The sequence below is a fragment of the Sciurus carolinensis genome, chromosome 1, assembly GCF_902686445.1.
Source record: "Sciurus carolinensis chromosome 1, mSciCar1.2, whole genome shotgun sequence".
Classification (NCBI taxonomy): domain Eukaryota; kingdom Metazoa; phylum Chordata; class Mammalia; order Rodentia; family Sciuridae; genus Sciurus; species Sciurus carolinensis.
The window spans coordinates 102842740-102857895 of NC_062213.1; the positions used below are offsets into that span (position 1 = coordinate 102842740).

Genomic DNA, 15156 nt, shown 5'->3' on the forward strand with positions numbered 1-15156 from the left:
TAATTCCTTAAAATTACATATAACTTTTTGTTTTTGTTGTTTAAAAGTTTGCACATGAGGGGTGCAATGCCGTAGTACCTTTTTGCAGTTTTTTCATGAAACTTTTTTTAATCTATGTTTATTCATATAAATCTAGCTCATTTCTTTTATTCGTGAACAGTATACCATTATACCACATTTATTATAACATTTTATTTAGGCATTTCTTATTAATAAACATCTAACTTTATTCATGCATTCATTTCATGAATATTTAATGAGCACTTACTATATCCTAGGCATTGTGCTAAGTACTCATATCAGTGAATATATCAGACCAAAATCTTTGCCATCATAGTATTTATATTCTGTTGGGATAACATAAAATAAATAATAACCATATTAATTAAGTCAAACACAAAGTATATTAGACAGTGATAAGTGATATGGGAAAAGATGAAGAATTGGGAGTGGAGTGGAGGGGAACAGACAGCTATTTCATTGTGGTCTGGGCATACCTGCTTAATGAAATAATATTTGAGCAGACTTAAGGGGAGGGATTTAACCAGGTAAGTATCAGGTACTTGAAAATTCTTCCAGAGGAAAGAGCCACAGCAAAGCCTCTTGATGGGAGTGTACCTGTATTCCCAGGATCATGAGACCAGCTTGCTGGAGGAGCTTTCAGAGTCACATAGGGTGACAGTGTTGAACAGGGGGAAATGACCTTGCCTGGTCTTACAGTTCATTACAGGACTTTGCCTTTTACTCTAAGGCAATGAGAATTTAAGGGTTTTGTGCCAAGAAGTGATCTGATGTATGTTTTAAAAGGCTTACTTTGACTGCTCTGTTACTAATAGACTATAGGGGACCTGGGGTAGAAGCAGAGACCACTGAGGAAGTGACTATAGTGAACTAGAGGAAAGTGATGGTGCCCCAGGCCACAGTGACAGCAGAAGTGGCCAAGTCCTGAATCATTTTGAAGATAGGGGCAACACGATTTGCAGATGTGTTGGATACAGGGTGTAAGAGAATAGGAGTGAAGGCTGGCACAGAGTTTCTACCTAAGCAACTGTAAGGGTTAGGTACAGTTTCCATCCAGGAACAGGACAACTGATGGGTGGACAGGTTTGGGATGGAGAATCAGGAGGTCAGTTTCAGAGATGTTGAGCTTAAAACGTTCATTAGATATCCATAAGGAGATGCTGAATAGACCACTGGTTACATGAATCTGGAGCTCATCAGAGAAGTGTGACTGGGGTGTAACTCTGAAGTCATCGGTTATGTGAAATGAGATGAAATTGCAAAGGGAGTGAGTGTAATAAGGAATAGAAGTAAAAAAACAAAAACTAAAACCTGAGTGTGCACAGTATGATGGCAGCTCTGGTGTCCTCATTTTTCTTCAGTGCTGGGAAACCCATTCTCATCTAACCACATTGAAAGGTTTTATATTTGGCTTTGATTTGGGGGCCATCTGTTTCTCTGTGGAGTGATTGTTTTTTTCTTTCTGTTTTCTAATTCTCTAATTCTCTCTTCAGTTGTACGCAATCTAGTATTTATCACATCTATTGAGTTTTTTACTACCTGACTCAATTTTTATATTCATATTTTCAAAATTTTGCTGTAAACTTTATATTAGGTATAACAAACATGCATACTAGTGCAAAATCATAAATGTATACAGCTCAATCTCTTTTCATAAACTGAATACACACCTGTAAGTGCCCAGAATGTTCATTTCTCTTTCAAATCACATTTTACCCCCTCTCCCAAGATAACCTGGTTGTGAATGTTGTATAAATGAAATTATTCAGTATGCTCGCATTTTGTTGATATGTACCTAACTTTCTTCTTTCAACTCATTCATGTTGTTCCATCTAATTGTTCATTAATTCTCATTGCTATCATCTATTATTTGTATGCTGCAATTTATGTATCTATTCAACTACAGATGGATAATTGGGATTGTTTAGAATCCAGGATTGTTACAGTATGCCTGCACATTTACTTTGGGGAAATATATGCAGACATTTCTGCTGAACATATACCTAGAAATGGAATTTTGGGACCATAGGATAAGTTAATGTTGAGCGCTAGTGTATGCCCATTTTCCGAAGTTGGTATACCAATTTACATTCCACAGCAGTGTATGAGATCTACTCAACATCCTTACCACACTCGATACTATTGGATTTTTCACTTCAAGCATTCTGTAAGTGTGTAATGGTATATCATATGTAGCTTTAGTTTGCATTTAAGGTACGAAATTTGCATTTCTCTATTGATTAACGAAATTGAGTATTTTTCTGACATTCTCATTTGGATAACTTATTCAATGTGAATTACTTATGGTCTTGGCTAATTCTTATAGGGCTATCTACTTTTTTGCATCAATTTATAGGAGTCTTTTACACATTCCATATACTAATCTGTTCTGTACAGGGGTCACAAGTGTCTTAATCCATTCCAAATCTTGCCTTTCCACTCTTTCAGTGGTAATGTGTAATAAAGAGAAGTTCCTGCAGTCTATGTTATGAAGGTTTATTCTTCATATTTAGCACTTTTTGGATCCTGTTTTTAAAAAGTCCTTACTGACTAAGTCAGTTAAAAATGCAGTGAATTGATTTGAATTTTTCTGCAAATATTAAAAATACCTATGATTATTTAAGGATTACATTTCAGTGTACTGTGAAGAATTTCAGAGAGTTCCCAAAAGTACATTTTATGAGCCATCTGCCTTTTTCATCCACAAGAATATCCACAAAACATTTATTCTCTCCCTCCATTTTGGAAGATCTTTTTTGTTCCTATCGAACCCAGGAATTCTGTTGAGTATATTTCTTACCCTGTTTGTTTTTAATTGCTCTGTCTTCTATTTTCAGAGATAACAGAGCTCATTAGAAGTGAATTCCTCTAAATTTTCCATTCTCCACTCCTAGCTCACAAGATATACCTCAACCATGTTCACTGCCCCCTCTCACTGTTGCAGAAGGTGTTTTAGTCCCCTGTTCCTTTACCTGTATTGGACTCCTTTCCTTTTCCTCTTTTAGGAACAGTGTTATTTGATTTACTCCCTTCCTGTGCTTCCTGGCTCTCCTCCTACTTAGTACATAAGACAGCAGGACTTTCCTCCCTTGAGAAACAAAATGTTTGCTTTCTAACCACTATTTGCTACCCATCTCATCTTTCCCTAAAAACAAATGTATTACACATATAAATAAAATTTCATAGAACTAAATATCCCTACTTAGATTTTACTATGTAAGACTAGTGAAATTTAAATAGGGTAGATGGATTATATTTAGTTTCTTCATTGTGACATTAAACACACAAAAAAGTACTCAATATTCAGAAGTATTTATTGAGTATATAAATGTTAGGCTGTTTTTTTTTTTTTCAGAAGTGGCAGATCATTTTTTAATTTATTTTTTCTTAACCTTTTAAAATTTTTTATTTTTTTGCTCTAATTAGTTATACATGACAGAATGCATTTATGTATTCTGATAATCATACATAAATGTATTAATAGTTATGCAAGTTTTAGTTCATAGGGAGAAACTAAGTAAAGGTTATGTGGGAATTCTAAAAATTATCTATAATGATAATAGTAATATTGATTAATATGTGCTAGGTATTGTTCTAAACACCTTTGTGGGTACTATTGTTAATTTAATTTCATAGATAACAAAACTGAGGCATGGGGAGGTTAAGTTACTTACCCAAGGTCACCCAGCTACTAAGTGGCAGAACCAGCATTCAGATTCAGGTAACTATACTCCAAAGGTAGTACTACTCACCGCTCTGCTATGCTTCTCATAGGTCTGTCTTCATATCCTGCATCCTCGTCCCACTCTTCATGCCTTTGTAATTTAGGTTCCATCCCAATCTCTCCCTTGAAATTGCTTTTGTCAGGATCACCAACAAGTTGACAAATCTAATGGCCCTATTCTTCCTGCAGCCTTTCGTAGATGTCATACATTCAAAAGTATTTATTGAGCACATATAATGTCAGGTTATGTGTGTGTGTGTGTGTGTGTGTGTGTGTGTGTGTTTTAAAGAGGTGGCAGATCTTTTTTTTATTATTTTTCCTTAAACTTTTTAAAACTTTTATTTATTTTATTTAGTTGTTCTAATTAGTTATACGTGACAGTAGAATGCATTTATGCATTCTGATAAATCATACATAAATGGAGTGTAATTCCTGATTTTTCTGATCATTAGACTGTGTTTTACAGGAGTGAACAAGACAGGCAAAACTGGTGTGGTTGAAGAATACATGACTTTACTTGTTACAATTAGAGGGTCAGAAATCTTCAGTTCTTTTCAACTTATCACAGTTGACTTGTTTGTGACCAATCTCTTCTCCCATGCCTTTGTTTTTCTGTGGCTAAAACAGATCTTATTGTTATTTTGTGGCTTCACAGCCCAAGAAAATATTGTAATTAGATTCCTATCATTTTTTTCTTTTTCCTCAAAAAAATAAAAAAACTAAACCTTTCCAGGCAATTGTCATGAATAGGAAGAGAACTAAATTCTGAAGTAATACTTTTCTTATGTAATTATGGAAGCTGAATTATGAAAAAGTAATTGCCTTTGACCTTTGACCTACTTTTTCTGCATGAGAATAATTTGAATTAATTTGGTGCCCTCTATTTTGGAAATACTAGGAAGTTCTCTGAAAAATATTAAGTAAGTTTCATTCCATATGTCCAAATAAAAAGCTTCTCCAAGGAAAATACTTGAGTTCATGGAGACAGTGATAGTTTTTTTTCCTATCACCAAAACTAAGCATCTGAACCAGAGATGAAGGGAAGGAGTCATCTTGTCTCTTTCCACATGTCCATGGTTATTTTCTGTGTTTTCATTCCTTTCCCCCAACTCAGTAAAGAAGGGAAAAAAATTCTCTTACACTTTTTTCATGCCAAAAAAAAAAGCCCTGTATTAGTTCTACTAGAAGTGCCTTTTGCTTGATGACTGGAAGCAACTCTAATCCCCTTGCTTACATCCCCAGTTACTGTTTTGTCTGATAACTGTTTGTTATAGCAGCAGTCAGCAGTTTGCTTGGACAGTCCTGTCAAAGTCATTGGCCTCAATGAAACCCAAATGCCTCTTAGCAGAAATAGGACAGGTTCAGCCCAGCAACTTGCAAACCTTTAAAAGTGATTCCTTGTCAAGCACATGGAAAACAATTCTTCCCTCTCTATAACTTGAGGAAAAAAATGAGAAACTATCTTATACCAGATGGTGATTCCTTGCTAGTAAAATAGGCCTCCACTGGTTCAGCTCTATTCCTTTATGTTCCTTTTGCAAAACCCACAAAGAACACATTTGGGGCCACTTTGCAGAGTTGGCAACAGTCTCTGTTTTTTAAGGAAAGCATATGGACACACACAAAAAAAGTCACAGTTGATGAACGGCTGGGAATCCCCAGGGCTCAAAAACGGGATGCATAGGACTTAAATTCTAGGTCATGAGTTAGAACGTGGCCAGGGCCCAAGAATCATCCCAATTGTTGCTAGGTTTGGTTACTTGATTAAATTTGATTCAAACAAAAAACAAATTGAGGAAAGTTGATATTTTCCTGTTGATTAGAAAAAGAGAAAGAAGAGGAAGAAGTAAAAATTATAAAAATACCCTTGCAGATGATGGGATGATAAAGTGATTCCTAAAATTCAAATCACTCTAGATCTAAAAAATTCAATCTTTAATTTCAGTGCCTTTCTCTGTCATGTACATGTGAAGTATTGTGGCTGTTTTCATATACTTTAAAGTTGTTTAGGGAGGACTTGGAACCTGTGTGTGTGTGTGTGTGTGTGTGTGTGTGTGTGTGTGTGTGTTTTCTTAGTAAGTTTAGCTTTCGAAGGGAAAAATAGATGCCTCAGTACATAATGAAACCCTCTCACTGAAGATGTTGAAACAGACTGGTCACCTCCTTGCTAGGGATGTTGTGGAGAGAATTTTACACTACAGTAGTGGGTTTATGAGTTGACTTTTATAATTCTTCTTCAGCTAAGATTCTATGCTGCATGAATCACAATTAAGCCCTCTCTACCTGTCCTTCTTTCAATAACCTTGACCTGGGGTATTTTCCATCATTTATGGTAATACCTGCTGTCTGTTGAGTTTGCTTCCATGCAAGGAAACACTGGCCACCTTTGTTAATGTTCTGTTTTATTTCTTTAGGTGTCTGAACACACACAATTAAATTGGATCCTTACCTGTATGGTCAGGCTGCCTCGATTACAGCATTTACACCAGTGGAAGGTAAATACCAGTGGTCTGCTTAAAAATCAGAAAGGAAACTGTTTTCCCTTCTGGTTACTGGTGTGTTGGGCACTGGGAGCCCTGAGTTTGCTCTCCTTTTTTTGAGTGCTGCCACTGAAAGGCTGGTACAGTCTCTTCCACTTATCTGCTTCACGGTATTAAACAAAAAGTGACTTGGGTTCACCAAGATTTCTTCGGAGTTAAAAATCCTATTAACTGTTTTTGTGTGTGTTTGGATAGACTTAATGATTTGAAACCTACCATGTTGTAATTAACAAATAATCACAGTTTCTGAATTACCAAAGTCACCTCCCATCCCCAGTAGAATTAGCTGGCAGTAAGGAAGAAATGTTTTCACTGTGGGGAGAAGAGACAACATATTTTATTTAATATTTAAACAAGTTGAGTCCAGGCAACAGTTCAAACCCACAGAAAAATTAAGGGTACACTTTTACTAAGAAGTTTGACTGAGAAAGATAAATTGGATAATTCAGAGTACTTTACTTGCACTTATTTTTGCAATTGGATAACTTGAGGGTAGGTAGCCCCAGCTATGTCAACACTACTTTCAGTTTCAAGCTGGCTTTGAGCATATTTTCAGGGCCATTGGTTTCCTTAAGTTGGTCTTCAGAAACCTTTGCATACCAGATAGAAATGGCTTTGTAGTGACAGTGCCTGAAGGCTGTGGTATGGATGTTTGTGTCCCTGCAAAGTTCTTGTTGAAATCTAACCCCCACAGGAGCAGCTTTTGAGAGGTGATCAGGTCACAGGGTGCAGCCCTCATGAATGGGATTTAGTGCTTTTATAAAACAGACCCCAGGGAGACCTTTTGTCCTTTCCCTCAGGCAAGGACAAGAGAAGGCACCATCACAGAGCCAGGAAGTGGACCCTGTCTAGACACTGACCTTGCCTTAGTCTTGAGCTTCTCTAATGTTCTCTACTGAATTTTGATTTTAGGTTAGCCTTTCCCATTTTATCATAATACTCTACCACTAAGTTTAATGGTGAAATTCTTTTCATAGGCACCAAATACTAATTTAATAGGAAGGCTCCCCCTAGAAAATAGCTTCTAAGGGTCTTGTGAGCACACGGGTTTTCTAGAAAAGCCTCTCCACTAGTCCATGATTTCTATTTGTGGGAAGCACACGGATTTCAAACCCCAGCCTCAGCCTGGCGGTGATGCTGCCTTCTACCAGCATGTGTTCACTAGTGAATGACAGCAGTGCCTTCTGTAAGTCTTATGTCATGCTGGGTGCTGGAGATACAGCAGTTAAGGAGACAGAGTAGCCCCTGCATGAGGCTTTAGCCTATTTAGAAAAAGATATTATACAAGTCAGGAAGTGTGAAAGTGCTCTGAGAGCAGGATACCAGGGCCCTGGGAAGATCTGATAAGAGCACCCAGCTTGATTTTGAAGGAAGGTGTGCATGGGGTCAGGGTTATTTGGAGGATTAATGAGTAACAAACGGTAAGGAGGTAGATGTAATAGGTGCTCAATAAGAATGTCTCCTTACTTGCCTTATATTTCTAGGTCCAGTGTGCTAATACTAAAAAGACTATAAATCTAATTCAGGACTAACGTTTAAAAATTGAATTATTTTCCCATTTGCTCATTTCCAAATTAAACGTTCATGATTTTACCCAGTGATAATTGTTAACCAGCCCTTATCAGATACATTGTAATAAGGGGATGTTAACTCATGTTAATTTGTGGAAATTGAATTTCATGATCATTTCTTACCTTATCTGTGAAATTTGGAATTTATCTGATTTGGAACCTAGAATATAACTTAGTCTGTACTTTAATGAGTAAGAAATAGTAACAATGTGAGATCCTTCCAGGACCAAGGGGCTGGGGGGCAGGTATAGCTCAGTGTTACAATATGTGCTTAGTATGAGCAAGGCCCTGGTTTCAATCCCCAGCACCAGAAGCGAATGAATAAATAAAATAAAGGGACAGTGATAAAATTGATTCACCTTGAGCCAGGCATGGTGTCATTCCCCTGTAATCCCAGCAGCTTGGAAAGCTAAGGCAGGAGGATCATGAGTTCAAAGCCAGCCTCGGCAACTTAGTGAGACCCTGAGGAACTCCATAAGACCTGTCTGTAAATAAAATATAAAAAAAGGACTGGGAATGTTGCTCAGTGGTTAAGCACCTGGGTTCAATCCCCAGTACCAAAAAAGAAAAAAAATTGGTTCACCTTATTCCTGCCCAGGCCTGGAGCATGAAGATAAACCGGCAAAAGACGGCTAGAGTTGCTAAAAGGAATTGAGATATAATGTTATTACAGGTGGCTTCAGATCACACTTTGCTTACTTTAAAAATTTCTTAATTGAGCAATATAATTAGATTCAAATCAGATTTCTTTCCCCCCTCTGTTCATCCCCCACAGGCAAAAACTGCCAAGCAGAAGCACAACGAGACTGTGGGCCTGCTCACATACCCAGTACTCCAAGCAGCCGACATTCTGTCCTACAAGTAAGGAGAAAGGCCACCCCGTTCTAATACATCATCATGATAAAAATGTATTTTAACCCATCTGACAAAGGCTTAGTTCATGGAGAAGGGTCACGCAGAAAGAATTAGACACGTGAATAAGTTTATATCTATTCTCTAGTAATAGGTACTAAAATATGGAAATGTGCTACAATGAGAAACTAATAATATTAAGGGTATCACTTAATTAGCACTTACTGTTTATTAGAAGCTTTTATAAATGCTTTATATACACACATCCTGACAACAACCTTGTAAAATTTGCACTATTATTTTCCCTGTTTCACAGATGAGGCAACTGAGTGGTTAGTAGCATGCTGAGACAGGATTTCAGTGCCAAAAGTTCAGGTACAGAGTCTGTTGCTCTTAACCACTGTGCCTTATATTTCCTCAGGAACAAATTTCAAGTTTTGAATGTTGATTTTTTATGTAATTGACACTCTGAAGTGATGCTGACCAGTAGGACTTGCTGTGACTGTGAGAATGTTCTATGCCTGCACTTTCTAAATCCGGAACTACCAGGCACATGTGGCTGTTGAGCCCTTGAAATGTTGCTAGGATGACACATGGAATTTTAAATTTTTCTTTAATTAATTTAAATAGCCACCTGTGGCAAGTGGCTACATATTTGACCTGAAGGTTGAGAGCAAAATATTTTTAATATGATGTAAGGTACACCCTCACTCTTTTTGGATCCATAATCCATCCAGTTGACTACTGCTGCCACTTTTAGGCCTCAAAAATACACAACAAAGAATGCCCCTCTCTGTGCTGTCTGTTGTGCTGGCCAGGACTTCCGATCTCATCTCTCCCCCAGTTTTTCCCGGCTCTCTCCTCATCAGCATCCTTTGGCTGGCCCCCACCCCCTTTCACTTTCTGGGAGAAACGCCTCCCAGGCGACTGCACTCCTGGCCTTTTCCTTGTTACTGGGACAACTTCAGGGACTGTTGCCTTACCCCTTTACTCCAAAGCCATGATTATTCCCTAGAAGAACTAGAATTCTTTGCCTGTGAACCTGATGATAGCATAGAGATGACAGTATCCTCTCCACTGAAGGGCTTCAAAGCCCTTGGTCAATTACAAATGGAAACAGCCCAAAGAATAGTTGCTTAACTCTACAAACAGGCAATGTCCGGGAAAGCAAGCAACCTGTCTTTGATTATGATCAAAACTTGCATATGGGATTATGTGTCTGCTTGTTGTATCAACTTAAATGCTAGACTCTTAATATCTTGGGAAGTTTAGAATATTTTAAAGGAGGCAGAATGAAGTCTAATTATATGGTTATAAAATATACTGGAGGGCTGGGGCTGTAGCTCAGCAGTAGAGCACTTGCCTAGCGTGTGTACAGCACTGGTTTCGATCCTTAGTGCTGCATAAAAATAAATAAATAAATAGAAATTTTAAAAGAGATTTTTAAAAAAAGTTAAAATAAAAATAAAATATACATTATGTGAATACACATTATGTGAATGTGGACTCTCTCAAAAATATCTTGCTGTGCAACACTCCTCCTTCCTGTGACGGTGTGAGATGACACAGTGCCTACATGTGAGATGGAAGTGAACGGTAAGCACTTGCACACTGTGGCACTTTTGCAGTTTGAGATTTGACAGCAAGACTAACACAGATTTATTTTCCCTCCTACATAATTTCTCAGAGGATTCACTAATCCTGTAGATTTTAGGAACCTTGCGTATTTCTTTTCCTTTCCTTAAGCTGAGAACTGTCCCACCTTTACACTTAGAGGCTTCTCTTTGGCATGTCTGAGTTGCCAGCATCACTGCCCTTGTGATGGGCCATTATTAAGAAAGGTGTTGAGTTACTTGGGCACAAACCCCTTGACACTGCAGCTGTCATCTGGTAACCATGGTAGCTACCAGGTGATTCATGCATATATAACATGAGTATGCTAGACCAAAGGATGATTCATATCCCAAGCAGGATGAATGGGGGCAGGAAATGTTGTGAGATTTTATCACGCCACTTAGAATGTCATGCACATTAAAACTTGTGAATTGTTTATTTCTGGAATTTTTTTGAATGTATTTGGACCACAGTTAACCCCAGCTAACTACAACTAAAAAATTAAAACTTTGGATAAGGGGGAAATACTATATGTTTTTCTCAGTTGCCCAAAATGCAATTGGCAGAATCATAAAATAACTAAAGTTCTTTTATCCATAAAGTGGATTAATGGACATACGTGTAGGGTTATTGAGCAAATTTTGTACGAATTGATATCACCTGGTATTTTAAGTTACAAGAGGAACTTCTAAAAAGGCTGACATTGGCAAAAATAGCCTCTTAAGATCTCAAAACTTGTTTTATGTGCTGTCCTTTTTAAAACCAAGCTTGAGGCTGTGAATACCCTTTTATCTCATACAAAACTGTAAGTATTTCAGACATGGAAGGTAAACCTTTAAAGTCTTCCAATGACTTCTTGTCTGTCTCACTCTCTTCAACATCAGCAGGATTCTCACATAAAAATATTAATGACTCGAAGGATAGGCATTTCTTTTTCTGTCCATTATCCCCAAGCCTGCTCCCAGTAGGAAAGAAATTCCCATGCTGTAAATATTCCTTCTTTAACTTTTGCTGGTTTATTTGGTGGTTAGAACTTGTCCTAAGGAGTGCATGAGGTGCCTCTCTCCTGCCTACCTTCTAAAAAGAGGATAATAAAATGGAGGGATTCTTATCTGTCCTCATCAGCATTCTGGCATTTTAGATACAGATTGTTCAAACAGATAGAGATGTTTTTCTATATGACTAGATAATTATCTGTGTTCAAGCTGACTGCCTACTGCCTTTAGCCTCCACACTATCTGCCAGATCTGATGCCATAATTAGATCATAGACATGGGCAGACATCTGCATGCTCCTATTCTTAGGAGGAACAGTCTAACATTTGCCTCCCATCTGATCTCAGGTTGGACCACCTGCACTCTTGGGGGTATTGTTTATTTGTTTTTGTTTTATTTCAGATATTTCTGGATTTTGGAAAAGGTCATAGCCAGAATGCCTATGAATATTTACATTATGAATATAGATGGGTAGATTGATAGGTTGAAGGATGGATAAACATTTTTTTTTTCTGCCAGCAAATCTACGTGGCATCTTCTTAAAATGTTGACATAAGTTAAGTATAGATTTAGTGTTTGTTCTTAACAAAATCAGCATTAGAATGAGTGGTACCGTGGACTGGAGAACAAGCACAAAAGAAATAATTGGAAAAAAATCAAAAAATCTTCTAGATAGGTTAATAAAATATTTACATATTTTTTGGTAGAAGTTGGTAAGGAACCCAAGAATGGATACCTGAGACATCTTTAACTTGAAAGCATAATAAATAGCAGACATTTGAAGGAAGACAAAATATTCAAAAAATAGCAAGTATTCATAATTTTTATTTTGTATCTGCATCATTTATCTAAATGCCTAATTTCAAATAACTGGTTATACATTAAATAAATATTTCTTCTCTCTCTTCATGTGTGTATGTTTCTCCCCCTCTCTCTCAGACACACACATGTAATTTTTATTCATATTCAGCAACTATTTGGTAAGTAACTAATTCAGAAAAAGGATCTGTACATGACCTTGAGAAAAAGAGAAGGATTGACATGTGTCAGCATTGTTTGCCAGGCATCATAATAGCTGCTACACACATTATCTATTCAGATTCTCACAGCAACTCTATATAATAGGTGGGTGGTGGTATTCCCCTTTTACAGATAAAGAAATTAACTTTCAGGGAGGAGCTGTTAAGTCTACTCAAATAGAGAGGAGAACAATTGACTGTCTAATAGGTTACTTTTTCAACAATTTGAACTGAAACTGGCATGGTAATGCACACCTATAATTCCAGAGACTTGGGAAACTGAAGAGGATCGCAAGTTCAAGGCTGACCTCAGTCACTTAGCAAGGCCCTAGGAAATTTAGCAAGACCCTGTTTTTAAATAAGTAAATAAATAAATAGGGCTGAGAATATAGCTCAGTGGTAAAGTGCCCCTGGGTTCGATCACCAGTACAAAAAAGAAAAAAAAAATATTAAACTGAGAACATGAGAAGAGGATCAGAAGATAGTGAAAGCAAAAGCTGAAGTGATGTAAGAAAATGAGGAAACACAGGTCTAAAGAAACTGAGTGGGCTGGGTTGTAGCTGAGTGGTGGAGCATTTGCCTAACAGTCATAAAGCCCTGGGTTCAATCCCCAGCATAGGGTAAAGAAAAAGAACTAGGTAAGAAAAAACAAAGCTGTGTTAGTCATCTTCCTATCATGTGACAAAAGACCCGAGATAAGTCAACTTAAAGGAAGAAAGGTCTATTTTGACTCATGGTTTCAGAGCTTTCAGTTCATGGTCACTTGGCTGTCACTTTGGACCTGTGATGAGGCAGAACATTATGGTGGGGAGCATATGGTAAAGCCAAACTGCTCACCCCATAACTAGAAAGAAGCAGAGAGACAGGGAGGAGCAGTGCCCCACTATCCCCTTCAACAGCATTCCGCCAGTGACCTCACTTCCTTCCACTAAGTTCCACCTCCTGAAGGTTCCACCACCTCCCAGGGGGGAAGTAGACATATGAAATCAACACAAACCAAACCAAAACCAAAAAGTTAGAGGGAGTAAAATGGTACAATACTTCAGTAAGTCAAGAAAGAGATGAGTTTTCATGATGTATGAGGACCAGACTGCTGCCATTGATAACCTTTTTGAGAGCTTGTCTTAAAAGTTTAGAGTTCCTAAAACTGCTTTGAAGACTTCCAGTTCTTAAACTACTTCTCTGTGAGACCAGGCTATCCTGGATTTTTATGAGATCCTAAACCAACTGCCTGAGCCTCATTTCTGCAGACTGCTAATACCTACATATTCACCCACAACTACCCGAACAATCATTTCTTCTCTTTCTCTTTCTTCTTCCTAGCTGTTGGGCAAGTGCTACACTAACCCAAAACCCTACTGGAAGGCAATGTGAAATATGGGCTGCTAGCCCTTAAAAATAGGGAGATGGCATAGAAGGGAGAGAGTTGAGCTAAGCTGTCAGTGAACAACTATACTCTCAAAAACGTAGGGGGAAGCTTTTTGTACATTTTAAGGACAGAATAAATTTGATATAATTTATACTTTTAAAAAGAAGACTAATTAAAATATAGAGAATGAGTTACAGAAGCACAGCTAGGAAGACCTACTCAGAGGCTATTTCACTAATCTAATTTGGACCACAATGAGGAGGAAAGAGAACCAGCCAAATGTTAAGGGATTTTTTTTGGTGGTGGTGGGGTTGTTTTGGGCACTAGAATTAAACTTAGAAGCACTTCACCACTGAGCTACATGCCCAGCCCTTTTATATTTTATTTTGAGACAGGGTCTCACTAAGTTGCCAAGGCTCGTCTCAAACTTGTCATCCTCCTGCCTTAGTCTGCCTATTTTCTGGGATTACAGACATGCACCATTGTGCCCCACCAAATGTAAGAGATTCTCAGGAGGTCAAAGTGATAAGACTTCCTATTGGACTGGATGTGCAGGAGAGTGGGCTGTCAGAGATAACCACACATTTCTTAAGCAACTAGATTGATGGTGTTGCCATGCACTAAGGTGAGAATATTTAAAGAGGACTAACCAGAAGAATTTATAGTTTCATTCAATATTTATCCTCTTAGAGATGGTAACGACTTTATTATATCTTTCACAGTACCCCGCACCAGACTTTTCATGCTGTGGGTCTTCAATAAATAATTGCTGAATTAGAGTCATTATAGCATATACAACAAGTACCCAGTGATGGGGGATATATCCTTTATGACAGGAGAGACAACACCAAACCCCTGCCCCACCAAGATGGGTAAGGCAGCAGCACTGAAAATTCACAAACACAGCCAAGATAGTAGGGGAGAAAAGCAAGAGAACAAATCTCTGCAAGCAGATATATGTAAGCAATGATTATTCATCTGGACACTAATTCTGCCAGAGGGGTGGGGTGGATCCCAAGTAAATGTAGATGCAATAAGGAACTAAGCAAAAGAAAAATGGTTTAGTCACCAAAGAGGAAGATCAGACGCATTATTATGTGACAGAAGTTATAACAATCAAAATTATGAAAGACTTTTGTTTTATGTTGTGTCTAAGAAAGCACAGTCAGGGTAAGGGGAAAAAAAGAAAATGGAGAAAAAGAGTAGGCACATTAATATGGATATCATTAACTTGGGTATAAATTTTAAAAGAACAGCACTAAATTATTTGCAGTGAAAGGAAGACTATGAGGAGAGAGGTTAAAAACGTGAAAAGAATAAGCCCCATAAGTGAGTAGAATCAAAGACAGGCTGAATTAATGTGAAGTGTAAACTCAATGGATAAGAAGTAAAGGCCAAGATAAATTACAGGAGGTGAAAGGAGCAGCAGGAGCAGAAGGAGGAAAGACCAG

General features: G+C 37.7%; 1 protein-coding gene across 2 annotated transcripts in view; it reads left to right on the forward strand.

Annotated features, from left to right (window-relative positions):
* The window catches only part of Wars2 (tryptophanyl tRNA synthetase 2, mitochondrial), a 74420-nt gene that overhangs the window by 54105 nt on the left and 5159 nt on the right, over positions 1 to 15156 (forward strand). The window contains exons 3-4 of one of the 2 annotated variants that reach the window (XM_047562976.1): positions 6160 to 6240; positions 8632 to 8717. In XM_047562976.1, coding sequence (XP_047418932.1) covers positions 6160 to 6240; positions 8632 to 8717 — 167 coding nt within the window. The remainder of the gene's footprint in view (positions 1 to 6159; positions 6241 to 8631; positions 8718 to 15156) is intronic. The other variant, XM_047562977.1, reaches the window with a different exon arrangement.